Source organism: Maniola jurtina, chromosome 7 (genome assembly GCF_905333055.1).
Source record: "Maniola jurtina chromosome 7, ilManJurt1.1, whole genome shotgun sequence".
Taxonomy (NCBI): domain Eukaryota; kingdom Metazoa; phylum Arthropoda; class Insecta; order Lepidoptera; family Nymphalidae; genus Maniola; species Maniola jurtina.
In genome coordinates, this window is record NC_060035.1 from 10,499,095 (window position 1) to 10,515,635 (window position 16,541).

General features: G+C 36.6%; 1 protein-coding gene across 11 annotated transcripts in view; it reads left to right on the top strand.

Moving 5' to 3' along the window:
• The window catches only part of LOC123866893 (PDZ and LIM domain protein 3), a 35,303-nt gene continuing 18,762 nt past the window's right edge, over positions 1-16,541 (top strand). For 4 of the 11 annotated variants that reach the window (XM_045908654.1, XM_045908657.1, XM_045908661.1 and 1 more), the window contains exon 1: positions 4,364-4,570. In XM_045908654.1, coding sequence (XP_045764610.1) covers positions 4,457-4,570 — 114 coding nt within the window. In that variant the 5' untranslated portion in view covers positions 4,364-4,456. Of the gene's footprint in view, positions 210-970; positions 1,082-4,361; positions 4,571-16,541 lie in introns of those variants that run through there. The other 7 variants (XM_045908656.1, XM_045908663.1, XM_045908665.1 and 4 more) reach the window with 7 other exon arrangements.

Below are 16,541 nucleotides of genomic sequence, written 5' to 3' on the forward strand. Positions count from 1 at the left end.
GAATATTCTTATTGGCCCAGAAACAGCGCGGGCCGCGTTCGTCTGTAAATCACTCGGATCACGAAGCGTCGAACGTCTCGCGCGTTATCCTCGTCGCAAAAAATAGATGTAGTTTAATGTTGCCCAGAATAAGTCGAGATAATAGCCACCGACACTGACCGAGCGTCGTCGCTGAGAACACGACGCCGGATCGCCGCACGCGCCCTCTGGTGAGTTATACTCTATATTCCAGTTTCCCTGTCCGCGGACTCGGCTGCCCATCGAATACCTGATCTATTGCATGGCTTCCTTGCCAACAACCTACACTTAAATTTTCCCCGCGTCCACTCGTAAAATATCGAATGAACATGTGTGACGCTCATGGTTATCTATCAACACGCACTGGACAGACTAACTGCTATCTTCTATCAATTATTATGTATGTTTTGTTCATTAGATTGCGTTGCGAGTTGCGACTGACGATTTGAATATTCTTATTTGCTAGAGTGCATGTTACGTTAGGTGATAATTTTGTCTGCTTTAGATATTGTTAAAGAAACGCTTATTTTAATACTTTTTACGAATCTGTAAACTTATACTGAATTGTGGCTAATTCTTTAGTACACAATCTTTAATCCTAACAAAAATGACAGATCTAAATCTATTGTTATCCCCCTTCGTAATGCTCCCAGAGTAAAAGGATGACACGAGATTTAGATTTGTCAATGCATAGTGCTGGAGTGGCACTACTAAAAGCCATTTAACAAAAGAAGAAGAAGTAGGTCTGTCAAATTAGTTAGAGATTTGTGTACAACAGAATTGGTCACATCACATAGTATCTTTATTTATCTAAGTATATAATATAAACCATATGTTTTTTGGGCCGTCTTGTTTGCCGTTTCAATCCTTTTATAATATAACATTGTTTTGCATGTTGTACACCATGATTTGTAAATCAATAAAGTTCTTTAAAATGCGCCTGTTTTTATAGATCAAATCGTGCAAAGGCGGCGCAGACATGCCAATGTACCAGAGGCCACCGTTCTGGCGAGTGCCTCACCAGCGGCCAGACCCTGACGACGAACCTAGGCGCTATAGACGGGTATGTGCTATGTGCTTTTTATATAATACTTAGGAGTGTTACCCTACACACTGCACTATCATCACGTCATAAGTGATTTAAAAGAAATATTGATGATATGTACCTACGATATAAGAATCACTACATAGCCCTTCCACCTAATGTTTTCAACCAAACGAGATACAGAAACACTGATTGATTTTTGCTTATTTAATCGACTTCAAAAAAGGCGGTGCCAAACCAAAAAGGGCAAAATATCGCCGCCGACATCAGCAACTATCTAGTAAATAAGTTTTAATTTTTTCGTCATCGGTTTAATTTTGAAGTAATTTTAAGAATAATAGATTTTAAAAATTATTATTTAATACTTTTCAGCGCCATTTCAGTCGGGTCACATCTTTTTTAGTTTTTTGTATAATGTAAAAGCTTTTACAAAAAAAATAATGATAAACTTTATTGCACAGCATAAACATTCTTACAAAGGTAAACTACTTAAATAATTACTAAAGATGAATAATGTCTCAAAAATCCAACACACTGATTCGATCAGATGATCACACAGAATAATACTGCTCATTAATTCGGCCCAAATGGCAGTTTTAAGGCTTTCGACCTTAAATACCACAGAACAGTCTAATAAAATCTGTGTAACTGATGTCCGCAGTCAAATTAGCCTTAGAAGCAATAAATACGTCGCTACTTCAGTTTACGTGCCAAGTTTTTTAAGCCTTGGTAGAGACCTTTAGATGTGCGAGTGCAGCAGAAAATATTATCCATATTATTTACGACTGATAGTGATGTATCGAAGGCGTATAAATCATATTTTCATCGCCCAATACTGTCTTGCACCTAGTGATTTTTCTAGCAATTATACAATCCATACTTAATGCATACTTCCATACTAGTATGCTAAATGCGAAAGTGTCTGTCTGTCTATCTGACGGCTAGCTTTTTTTTAGTTCCTATGGGATTTATAAGAAATCTAAATCCAAGCGGATGAAGTCGCGGACATCAACTAGTTGTAAATAACGCTTAAACAAGAGCCTCTGCATAAATCTCCTAAGATTACGAGCAAAAATTCGTTGTTGTTGATTCGTATAGTTTTATTTTTAGACGTTTAAGTCCAAAATGAAGCGTGCTTGGTGGATTTTTTAACATTGAATTTATGATGACGTTTCGCATTCGCTTTCCCTTATCTGATCCCAGTTTGTCACCCTGCCAATGATAATAATAATTAATTAATTTAGCCATTTTTAATCTTGCACATCAAATGCAGAAATATGAACATAATTTTACTTTTATATTCTTGTAAATTAAGAGGCTGCTTAGCATTAAATTAAATTAAGTATTTCTGAATATTGGGTATAAAAGAAATGAGTACCAGCCATTTAATTTTACCTTTAGCGGCAGTAATCTTTCCAACTAAAATTAATTGCGCATTACCATACCAAACATTGCCAAACTCATATTAACCACCTATTTATGCCAAATTACACGTATTGGTGTCAATGATTAATGAGCTATTTATATTATGTGAATATAATACAAACCGATCATCAATGACACGACGCAATTGTAAACTTCACCTTGACACCTGCTACAAATTTAGACTGCGAAAGAAATCAAAAGTTCTTCACGGTTAATTTGCACCTAACTTTTAGTTTCGTTCATTTCCGTTAAACGAACTTATTGACGACTTTTTTATTGAATACTGAATCCGCGTCGTCCACAATCTTCCGAGAGAAATATTTATTACAATCTATTTATTATTATACTAGCCGATGCCCGCGACTTCGCCCGCGCGGATTTAGGTTTCTCGAAATCCCGTGGGAACTCTTTGATTTTCCGGGATAAAAAGTAGCCTATGTGCTAATCCAGGATATTATCTATCTCCATTACAAATTTCAGCCAAATCCGTCCAGTAGTTTTTGCGTGAAGGAGTAACAAACATACACACACACACACACACACAAACAAACTTTCGCCTTTATAATATTAAGTGTGATTACAATCTAAGATGGAAATTGGCTTGCCCGGATGAGGTAGATGCCGGGGACCTAGCAGGTATTGAGAGATGTGTGACCTAGTTGCATTGCGTAACCTAGTTTTTGACGGCTTTCCTGGCGAAGTAAGCGCTGTGGTGTTATTATTGGGAGGTCCCGGGTTCGATTCCCGGCAGGGGTTTGGATTTTTATAATTTCCGAATTCTGGTCTGGTGGGAGGCTTCGGCCGTGGCTAGTTATTACCCTACTGACAAAGCCGTGCCGCCAAGCGATTGAGCGTTCCGGTGCGATGCCGTGTAGAAACCAAGGGAGTATGGGTTTAACGAAATCTGCCATACCCCTTCCAAGTTAGCCCGCTTCCATCTTAGACTGCATCATCACTTAACACCAGGTGAGATTCCAGTCAAGGGCTAACTTGTATTTGAATAAATAAAAAACCGGCCAAGTGCGAGTCGACTCGCGCACCGAGGGTTCCGTACATGGATAATTTTCTCGACATTTTGTACGATAAATCAAGAACTATTATGCATAAAAATAAATAAAAATCTGTTTTAGAATATACAGGTAAAGCCCTTTCATATTATTTTACTCCACTTGGTATAGTTATCTTACTTTGAAAATTGAAACACATTTTAATTTTTTTTTTTAATGATGTAACCATATATTCGTGGTTTTCAGATTTATTCCTGTACTTGTGCTATAAGAACTACCTACCTGCCAAATTTCATGATTCTAGGTCAACGGGAAATACTCTATAGGTTTCTTGACAGACACGACGGACAGACAGACAGACAGAGAAGAAAATGATCCTATAAAGTTTCCGTTTTTCCTTTTGAGGTACGGAACCCTAAAAATAAACAAAAAAGACAGAGCATTGATATCAGGCGATTGTGCTGGTTGAGCAACATTTATCCTGGTCGTCGGTAACTAGATAGGTAACCGACTTTGGAGATCGGAATTTGGCCTTTTCGTTTTCATAATCCAGTTGGCGAACTTGCGAGCATCATCCACTTTATAGGTGCAGAGATGGCTTGCATGCTGGAATTTACTTTTTATCCCGGAAACTCAAAGAGTTCCCACGGGGTTTCTAAAGCCTAAATCCACACGAATGAAGCCGCGGGCATCATTTAATTGTTAGTAAACCTTTGATTCTGGTGAAGTAAACAAGTTTGCACACTCGTTGCACAGCTGGTCATCTGTTTGGGCAACACCCGCTTCCGTTTTCCTATGTAGGTCGATTCGGCAGGGTTATGCAGTGCAGAACAGGGGGAGGGGCGGGGTGTAGTTTGCGGTGGAGCTAATTCCGACCGCCACAACGCCGCGTTCCATCGCCGTGCTCGCAAGTCCGCGCCATAAGCGCGTCGCGCAGTGCATCGTGACCTTTCCCCGCACCATGGGGCGGCTGCATACGTTCGTGGTGACGCTGCGGCGGGACACCCGCGACACCAACTGGGGCCTGCGGCTCGTGGGCGGCGCGGATCTCTCCACCCCGCTCATTGTCACGAGGGTACGCTCGGCGCCTCCCTAACCACAACAATCCGACCGCGCGGTGTAAACAAACCGGCGTTTACCTAATTCCAGATTTTATTTTGCCATCTTTTTTAAATCGTTTATTTAATTTCACGGTTTTATTTTCTTCTTCTTCATGATAGTATGTAGATAATAATGTTTGATGCATCTTCTTCTTTGACTTTCACATGTATTATATAGCTCACTTTGTGGGGTTTTGAGCATTTGATCGTCCGATATAATTAAAACTTACCTAAAAAAACCGGATGAATTGAAATAGAAATATTTTTATTTTAATAAACTTGTAAAAGCGCTATTGAATCAATTTCAAGAGAATCTACCACTGGTTCGGAATGCCCTTCCTACCGAGAACAAGCATCAAGAAACTCGGCGGTTGCTCTTTTCAGATAATGTTTATAGAACGTAGGAACAAAATTTTAATTTCGTATATTTAAACTAGCTTTTGTCCGCAACTTCGAGCTCGTGATAAAATTTATAGCCTTAACACTCGGAGATAATGAAGCTCTATCAGTAAAAGAATTTTCAGGATCGGATCATTAGTTCCGAAGATTCACCTCTTTATAAATATTAATAGTTAGCACCTGTAGACTCCAAGAAAAATGTGTTACACAAAAAATTTCGTCACAGAATGTGTGAAGAAATCACACATCCTATTGTTGGATCAATTTTGAGCACCCGTCGTTCTACATTCGTCAACAAGTGTGACAAGAAATCTCCGTTTGGCCTACTTAGCATAATGAGTTTTCTTGGATCCAGACCTAAGTATTACTAAATGCTTGTTTATTAGTTTATCATATCCGGATCTCGGTATAAAGTGCCCATTGGATTTAAGTTTCAAATTATTTATCATCGTAAACTCATGAACTCTACACACATGCCTATCTCGTTGCTGGAACTCTTTCGAGGGATCTATTAGGATTTTGATTTTTATTTCAATATCATCATCATCATAGTCATCATGATAAGATGCCCATCGTCCACTGCTGGGCATAGGTCTTTTGTAAGGACACGCCAAGGTCTTGTGCCGTCTGAATCCAGCGGTTCCTTGCAACTCGTTTGATGTCGTCTGTCCGTCTGGGCGTCTTCTAGCGCTGCACTTTCCATTGCGAGGCCGCTATGCCTAGCACCTTGGGCTCCCAGCGTCTATCGGTTTTTCGAACTACGGGCTCTGCGCATTACCACTTCACCTTCGCAACCTTCTGAATTATGTCGGTTACTCTGGTACTACGGATATCCTCATTTCTGATTTGATCACGTAGAAAAACTCCAAGCATAGTTCTCTCCATCGCCCGCTGAGTGATTCTGAACTTTATTTACAACTTCATAATACTATTATGATAGACAAAAATGCAAGTTGAAAAATTGGATCACGTTTTCAATACGAATTAGGACACATGCCCTGAACGTACGGGTTCCGTACCGTTAGGTATATGTTTTACATATTGTATGTAAACACGAACTTCAATTTTCGAAATAATTTTTGACTTGTACCACAGTCCACAATACAAGACGTACTTTCGTGCCAAGTTTCTAGACTGTAGATCACCGGGAAGTATCGTAAAGGTTTCGATCATTCATTACTGAATACCAATCTTAGGTGTCGATGATTAATTTACTGCCTTAAACTAGAATCTGAATTTTGTACAAAAGTATGAGGCTATAGATTTTAGTCTTCAATGTCAGTTTGTTATCAAGCCGTTATCACACCGTTTCCGAGAAGAGGACCTAGACACCCGGATAGAGGAACGGACAACTAAATGATAGGATCATTCAAGGGTTCCGTTTTTTTTAAAAATGAAGTACGGACCTTTAAAATTAGTAATTCATCATCATCTCGACCCATCGCCAGCCCACTACTGAACACGGGTCTTCTCTCAGAATGAGATGGGTTATTTATCTATTCAGTGGGTTTAGGCCACCACTCTGACCAAATGCGCATTGGCAGACTTTGGAGGTGCGTGCTGGAATCGAATCCCGGAAACCTCGAATAGAAAGTTAACCACTATTTCTTAAATCATAATTAAAGGGAATTCATGGAAATTCATGGAAGAACCTTTTTTATCTAGCACGAAGCATAATTAAAATAAATAGTAGAATAGAAAACATTAGTAGGGGCTACAGAATAAAATATCCGAATTCACAGTTGTGCAAATAAAACGGAGAGAATTGATCAGATAACTATTTATACAGATGAAAATTAGTGGAAAGAATCTTCCAGAATTAATTCTTTAAAACATGATTTCTTTAATTTTTTTTATACCTAATTTTATAAATGCGAAAGTGTTTGTTTCTCCTTCAATTACGCCGCAACGAAGCAATGGATCGGCGTAAGTTCCCCTTAGGATAAGGATTTTTTGTTTACTGCGGAACCCAAAAAAAGAAAAGGTATTAATTTCTTGTTACCACTGAATGGTAGTAAACATTGCTTGGGTCGGCTTTTTATTTTTCGTTAGACTCTATGGAATGCCCACCCACGTGTTTCTAGTGATATTATTAAAATAAATTAAGAATTCCTTTCGAATTTTTCTCCGCTATCATGTTTGGCGCGATAGCAAGATTGATTGCTAGGATTATTTACATGAGTCAGCGGTAAGTGCCGACGCGGCGTAGACTTGCGTTTATTTATAAAAAGCCAGCCAGGCTCAGGACGCCAGCATGTCCGCTAGGTCACGTACCAAAACAAATATGCTTTAAGAGGAAAGCCAATGCGAATGACATAGACGATTTCACCTTCAAACTAGCAATTTTGACATGTCATGACCCTCTATTGACAATTAATCAAGCAGACATTTCAATCTGCGAAATTTACGCGGACTTTTAGTATTTTGACGTAGGAGGGTAAAACATCCAGTACATGAACGAATAAGGACTACCCTGACATTGACCTAAAATAAGGTATATGAGAATCGTTCTATATATAATTTCTATATTTTGTGTGTCTGTACACAGTAGGTATACACTCTTAAATTATTTAAATATCAAAAAATCAAATAAAATGCGTGGTATTAATTATTATAACTTATTTTATTTAACAAAAGGATAAATTGCCAGTAAATGAACTGGGAATTTCAGTGAATGAACGAACTCTATCTAGTGCATAAACTCTCGATTCCTATTAATAAATAAATTCTTAAATATATTTTCGGCTTGGAATTCAAAAAAAATTGTCAGATTTTCACAGTTTTTGACTTATTGTATATTTTTTTCTACATTTTGCGCGATAAATCAAAAACTATTTTACATAATAATAATAAATAAAACCTGTTTTAGAATGTATAATAGAGCCCTTTCTGTATAATAGAGAAAAACTTAATGCCCATGTTGCACCCAAGTCGCTGGAAGTGCAACATCAGCTGCTGAATGTTTTGAGAGTAGTGAGAACAATATACCGTAACACATGTTATCAGATTTGTTCCTTTGAGCCGAGAAGCCACATGTTCTGATGCTTTTTAGACAATCTAAGATCTCTCATTAAGTGGTCCAAATCATTTTGATTGAATAGTCTAAGTTGAGATGTAAAAGTCACTACATCGTCACTACCTTCTGAAAGTTCTTGAAGTAGATTGGAGGTACTGGGTTGGGGCTGAGGTACAGATTTATCACCAGAAGTCAGAATCGTTCTAATTGTAGACTGCAAGTTACAATAGAGTCGCTTGGAACAATTTTTTTGCTGTTTCTTCTGGTTATATTCACAATGCAGAAATAATAATCATCATGGTGTTTAGATGGTTCGCGCCAAATTATAATACTTTTTTTAGTAAAAGTAGGGTCTATTCTTATTTGCTCATAAACGCAATGAGGAAATACAGCTTCCACATATAAAAATTTGGAGTCCAGGCCTTGCTGTTAGCTGCTAATGGGTTCTCAAAGTAGCCCGAGTATGCTTGTTTTACAAAGTTAGACACACTTGCACGACATTCTTTAATAATCATTTATGGGCAGTTCGATACGCTTCTACAACATGATTCCAAAGGATATAACCGATCTTTCTGACAGGCAATTCAAAAGTAAAATAAAAGAAATTTTAATTAAAAAAAGTTATTATAAGATTAATGATTATATAGATGATAAAAACGCATGGAAAATGTAGCCCTGCACAAGCTATTCAACGAGCTAAGCTAAAAATTATGTACCTACTTGTGTACCCGTAATATTAGTTTACTATTGTTACTATTGTTATTTTGATATTATTTAGATCCTACATATTCGGTAGACTTATTTTTTCAGTGTATTGTGACTTTCGTAAGTGCTTTTATAAGTCTGAAACGAAGAATAAATAAATACAAATACAAAATACAAATACAAATACGTACTCGCCACCAAATGGTACAAAAATGATTGGAATAACTAATCTATTATTTAATAAATTTTGGTAACAGTTTCCTTTTTGTGATCCCAGGGAGCTTTAAATATCGATTTTGAACCAAATCGGTCAATTAACAAAGAATTTCAAAATGGCGTCGACTTTTTTAAATTTTGGTAACAGTTTCCTTTTTGTGATCCCAGGGAGCTTTAAATATCGATTTTGAACCAAATCGGTCAATTAACAAAGAATTTCAAAATGGCGTCGACTTTTTTAAATTTTGGTAACAGTTTCCTTTTTTGTGATCCCAGGGAGCTCTAAATATCGATTTTGAACCAAATCGGTCAATTAACAAAGAATTTCAAAATGGCGTCGACTTTTTTAAATTTTGGTAACAGTTTCTTATTTTGTGATCCCAGGGAGCTCTAAATATCGATTTTGAACGAAATCGGTCAATTAACAAAGAATTTCAAAATGGCGTCGACTTTTTTAAATTTTGGTAACAGTTTCTTATTTTGTGATCCCAGGGAGCTCTAAATATCGATTTTCAACGAAATCGGTCAATTAACAAAGAATTACAAAAAGGCGTCGACTTTTTTAAATTTTGGTAACAGTTTCTTATTTTGTGATCCCAGGGAGCTCTAAATATCGATTTTCAACGAAATCGGTCAATTAACAAAGAATTACAAAATGGCGTCGACTTTTTTAAATTTTGGTAACAGTTTCTTATTTTGTGATCCCAGGGAGCTCTAAATATCGATTTTGAACGAAATCGGTCAATTAACAAAGAATTTCAAAATGGCGTCGACTTTTTTAAATTTTGGTAACAGTTTCTTATTTTGTGATCCCAGGGAGCTCTAAATATCGATTTTCAACGAAATCGGTCAATTAACAAAGAATTACAAAATGGCGTCGACTTTTTTAAATTTTGGTAACAGTTTCTTATTTTGTGATCCCAGGGAGCTCTAAATATCGATTTTGAACGAAATCGGTCAATTAACAAAGAATTACAAAATGGTGCCAACTGTTTTAAGTTTTGGTAACAATTTCCTGTTTTGATATTGATTTTGAACAAAATCTATGATAGTTCAAGAAAATAGATTGTAAACACTATTTAAATTATTATCATTAACATTAAATTAAATGAAAACACGACGCGCGACGTGTACTGCAGCCCCTGAGCTTGAGCACAGGCCGAGCCGGTATAAACCGATTTCTCTCCGTACGCGACGTAGCGCCTGTGCTCACGCACACACGCGCCTCAAGCTTGTAGTAGTGTACCTATCGTAGCGCGCTTGTATGAAGCTTTGACTCTGTTCGCTACTCATGTGGTTATACAACGCAATACCAAACTCACAAACACTCGTACAAACATACAGACAAGTATATACTCACACACACTCACACACACACACATGGACGCACGCACACGCACTTTTGAACGGTTTGAACGGAACACGGTTTTGAAATTGAAATTGAAAAAAGTGTAAGAATTTGTAAGAAAATATTTAAAAAAGGTATATCAGCCGGTTTTTTATTCCAGCTCTTAATACATGTAAAAACGTCCAATCTGTTCATTTACTTGAGCCTTTACCCTAGTACCTAATTATATCGACCGCCCCATATCAAAACAAAGTAAATGTCATTTTTCCGAAAATCGTTTTATGTCATAAGCCTAACTTTCATAGTATGTCCCGTTGTATTGTAAGGACACCCACATTAAAGTAAAATTAAAAGCTAGTAAGTCGCTTTGACCATTTTAAAACATAGTAAGTCTATGAACTCGCTAGGTTTTTTATAGATTAATGCGCCTTACTAAGTTTTTCAAAGGAATTAGATTAAATAAAATAAATATCACCCATTATCTAAATACCATGTCAAAACAGAAAATACTTAATAATGCATTAAAACTTAAAAGTAAGATAGGAAAAGTCAAAAGGAGTTCTGACCTCTACATGTCAACTGTTAAATATGGTTTGCAAGGGAAATACTTTGCATACTTACATAATGTTTTTAGGGTTCCATATCTCAAAAGGAAACACGGGACCCTTATAGGATCACTTTGTTGTCTGTCTTTCTGTCCGTCTGTCCGTCTGTCGTGTCTGTCAAGGAAACCGATAGGGTATTTCCCGTTAACCTAGAATTATGGGCAGGTAGAGAGGTCTCAACTCTCATAGCCCAAGTAAAGGAATAAATCCGAGAACAAATTTCGTGATTCTAGATCAACGGGAAGTACTGTATAGGTTTTCTTGACGGACGGACGGACAAATGGACAGACAACAAAGTGATCCTTTAAGAGCTCCGTTTTTCATTTTGAGGTACGGAACCCTAAAAAAGAAAATGATGCACATGTAATGAATAAATGTGTAGGCCAGTCTTCACACTAAAATATTTAAACCCCTTTAATTTAAAAACTGTCATAGCCTAGTGGTTAGAACGTCCGCCTCCTAATCGAAGGTCGGGGGTTCGATCCTGGAATCACGCACTACTAACTTTTCAGTTATGTGCGTTTTAAGCAATTTAATATCACTTGCTTTAACGGCGAAGGAAAACATCGTGAGGAAACCTGCATACCTGCAAGTTTTCCATGTTCTCAAAGGTGTGTTCCTAAACTTCTCTTGAATTTAAACCACTTACTAGGTTTTGATCTGAGAAAGAAATTTGACATTAATTGACAAAATTGAGAGACCTAAGCTTGTATAAGAACACAGAAGTGTCATAATTCGTGTTCACTTTGCCTAACGTCTCTCGGAGAGCAGAGAGAGATTTAAACTGTTTCTTATAATCACTGGCCATATTTCAAATGCGAAAGTGTGTTTGTTGGTTTAATATTCAATCACGCTGCAACGGAGCAACCAGTCGACGTGGTTTTTTGCATGGATACATTTAAAGACCTTGAGAGTGACATCTCTCTCCGCATCGTATTCTTTATTGCTGAGGGTTGTGACCTCTTTCCATTATTCCTACATCTAATGGTAGGTTTTCTTGGGATAATAATGCGGTGAGTTCAAAGAGCCTACGGAACTCGACTAGAAAAACGAGATTTTGACTCTTAGTTTTAACGGTTATGAATTAGTTATTATTATCAGTGATAAAATTGATTAGGGCTGCCAGGTAAAATGACATTTATCTCGGAAAATCAAAGAGTTTCCACGAGATTTTTTCCAAGTTTGCGCTACTAAGTACATGTATTATGAAGAGGAAAGGTTTGTTTGTTTGTTATCGATAAACTCTGAAACTACTGAACTACTTGCACTAAAGACATAATCATCAACTTCAACCGACAGACGTCCACAGTGAACATAGGTCTTTAATAGGGCCTTCCACATGCTACGGGTTTGCGCCGCCTGAACCTTTGCGCTTGCGCTTGACGACAATCATGCTTTAAAGAAAGCAATGATGAGGTCCAAGTTGGAGCACGCTTACCTAGAAGATGCCTATTCACTCTTGGCTTGCAGGTATCTAAGGTATATATGGCAGGAAACACGGCCGCCGAAATGGCGTTCCAACCTTTAGGCTCTCCCCATTGCCCGCAGCATGAATCTGAGCTTTCTTATGATGGTTATATTATGAACATATAATATCTCATAAGAAATCTCTAACACACAATCCAGCTAAGTAGGTCCAATTTCAAAAAAAGCTAGCTAGCCGACAAATCTAACTCAGTTAGGCAGCCTTCGGGAACCTTCGAGATGTCTCTCGTCCAAAATTCCTCAATGCTTGAAGACCAGTCTTTGAATAGTGCATGATGTCAGTGATGAAAAATGGATCCGAAATATAGGTCTTTTTCTGTACACAGGAAATGCCTGACGCATACCCCTCCGTCATGTGGGGCTTGCACCAAACTTGCACTACTACGAAATCCATTTCGGAACACGGCGCCCGAAACGAGGCGCGCTATCTCCTAAAAAACATAGGTATAATACCTATTTAGAACACTTACTATCTGTCATCATAATCTATGACAACCTCCGAGTATTTACCTGGTAAAACCGTAACTTTAGAATAAATTTTAGTATATAAGCAGGCTTCATTTAGAAATGAAAAAATCCCTATTTTATTTTTCAACGATTATAAACACAACTTTCATTCAAAAATAATAAGCTTAAATTCATTTTAAATAATATTTTGCGACGAAATGACGCGCACAGTCCTTCCGCCATGACAGTCCAGTGGACACTGAATTCCATAGAGCGCCTGCAAGAAAATAAATAGCACAGGAAGTTTTTTGGTTAGTTTTAGATTATTTAAGAAATGAAAAACATTTAGTATAAAACTAACAGTTCGAATTGATTACTAAACCTAAACATATCATTTTCTGGAGGTTGGCTTCAAAGTATCAAGATGTTAAAGAAAATTTTTACAGAACAAGTTGCGAACAGCAATGTTTTCAACTTGTTTTTTTTTTTTATTGGGATAATGTATACTAAATTAAAAGAGGCCCTTATAATCTTCACAAACTGAAGTTTTTAATTGCATGTATTTAATAGCTGTTAATGCTTTAGAAAAATAAACAATTTACTTCAAAGTACAGCATTTTTGCGATTTGTCAAATAGGTCTTGCCTTAAGCTGTTTTTACGACTTTTTTTTATTTAGAGAGTTAATAAATCTGATAATATAGAGAGTATATTATCAAAGAGGTTTGTTTATGTAATTTTATTTACTAACACTAAAATTTCCAGGCTTTTATTAAGTATATTATTTTATCTACACTTTTACACCTAGTCTTGCCTATTCGACACCCTACCCAAGAAACCCATAAACGATACCCGAGTGATTTCATGCAATATATTTTAAAATAGCGCTGCACACCACCTGGCTACTTGATTTGATTTTCTAGCACGTACTTTAAATTGTGTAACAAATAATCCACCAGCTGTGCTCCCTCAATACTACAATGGTAGCTCCATTGCAGTATTGCAGTCAGCTTCCAGGGACAGACAAAGAAATTCCTCAAAAGTTAGCAAAGTGTTGGCTGTTATCCCTTGGCGGTTGTAACTTGTAATCACTTAACATACTTTATATGTTCGATAAACAACCTCTAACCAGGAAATTTTCCAAGGCAGAAACTATAGTGGCCATATGTATATGGGTCCTTAAAAAGAAGTAAATATAACAAATAGAGCGTTAGTAAAATCTACTGAAGGAAGGCAGTACAGTAAAATCACACTATTTATTGAAATTGGGTAGATAACGCTACCTTATTATACCTACTTATTTTTTTTTGTGTGAATTGAAGAATTTGTAAGATAATGATGTAATGGTGATATAAACGCTCCCTGGTCTGAGAAGCTTTCAGAAAATTCTGCCAGGTATTCTTTTTTGTATCAAAATATCACTTAAACTTACTAATAGAACTATAAAAACTTGTAAATGAACGCTTTCTTATCGTTTAAATAATCTTAAATAGTAGATTCTCGATCTATTGCGAGCAAGTTATCCATAAAAGTCATATTTATGTATCTACTACGTACCTACCTATCTAAGTCCTGGATTTATTTTTGTTAGTGTTTTTCTGCTTAGTGTTAGTGCTTCAAGGAATACACTTATCGTAATGACCGAAAGCACTTATGAGTAATAGGAACAACGCAAATCTCATTTCAACCTTGAACTAATTTTTCAGTTAAAATAAAACAGATTGATTACTCGGACTTCCTCTGCCATCTGTTTCTTATGACTCAATCGATCTAATAATATTATTAGGTTATGTCGAAAAGGTTAGCTAAAATAGCAGCTGAATGACGGGCGCATGCATGATGCCACCAAACACGTAGGTACATAAATCATCTACTTATCTGAAAGCATGCTATTTATCACACACATTACTAACAAGATTCGTAAGAAAATTCCATCACATTAGGACTATTTGTATTTTCACGACCGGAGAGAGATTTCTCAGATCAGATCAAACGATCTTTCTCCCGTCATGTCGGGTTTCCATCCCATTGGGCTATGAGAGTAAGGAAAAGAGAGTGCACCTGTGTTTGCGTACGCACTTGTGCACTATAATATCTCACATTATTATTATTAATCTACATTACAAAATCTTTCATTTGATAACAAACTCGATCCATTTATCTTAATGTTATGTTTTGTCATATCCGCCATATTGAATTCGTCACAAATGACTATGTCACAAAGCCTATGACCCGCGGAACCTGCGCAACGGCAATACGACGACGCCGAGGACATCTCATTTATCAAAATCGATCAAGTTGTTTGTGAAATGTGAACCAATGAACCATTACAAACTATTACATTAAAAACCGCCACAGACAGACGCGCTTAGATAATAAATAAATTGTGTACACATTTTCGGAAAGTACACTATAAAACCTTTCATTTGATACCAAACTCAATCCATTCATCTCATGTTTTTATCTCATAACACAGCTTTATTGTAATGTAAACACACATCAATCAAACGCTGACGCATTCTTTGCGTGTTTACCATATTTTTCAGATGTAACGGTTTCTTCAAAGCTTTTGATTAATTTCCACTTTGAAACACAATATGGAACTCTCTGACGCAACGTAGATACGTCCTACCTACCTACAGCGTTAAAATTGTATAAGACTTGCTACCCACGAACTTATTAAAAAAGCTTATTAGGTAGGTACTTACAATGTAAAGGATTATTTAAACGATAAGAAAGCTTGGGAATGAGTTGCCTTTGATAGTTCTAATAAGTTTAAGTGATATTGTGAAATGGTGATAATAACAAGTGTAAATTAAAAATTTATAACACCCCCGACAAGTGAAGTTTTCAGTAACTAGAAAAGAGCTGATAACTTTCAAACGGCTGAACCAATTTTCTTGGACTATAGCTAAGTACACTATCGATCAAGCCACCTTTCAAACAAAAAAAAAACTAAATTTAAATCGGTGCATTAGTTTAGGAGCTACGATGCCACAGACAGATACACAGATATACACGTCAAACTTATAACACCCCTCTTTTTGGGTCGGGGGTTAAAAAGAATACCTACCTGGCTCTGTTTGCTGTTGCCTTCTTCAGACCAGCGTAAGCTTTAGCTTTTTTACTTCAACAATTGACAATCAACAAGATAAAGTTGAAAACTAAAACCCGTCTGCGATTGCCTTAATAAACGCTGAAATGGTATAGTAAAATTGTTTTTCTGTCGCTTAGTATATTTTAATGTTGTAGTACATTTATATTCATGAACTCAGAATTTTCTCTTCTTTCATTTGACATCCCACTTGATATACTTAATAGTTAAAAAAAAAAAATTTTTGATGTATTTTTTTTTATTTGTACCAAAAAAAGCTGTTACAATAAATATAAAGAAAAGTGGGGAAGGAAGCATTTATCTCTGTAAGCAATCTCCATAACATATAAAAATATAATATAAGTATGAGATGTAACATCCGTTAGGTCAATTTTTCGTTTATAATATAGCCTATGTTACTCGGCTCTTTACAACGAATCAATTGACACCTCATTCATCAAAATTGGGCCTGTATTTTAGGCGCTACGGTGGAACACACAAAATCTCGATACAAACATACATAGTACATACATATATACATAGACTGGTAAAAACATAACCCTTCCTTTTGGCTTTACCGCAGTCTGGTAAAAAGTGTACAATGGTTCCCATTTTGAGTTAGAACCGACAAGA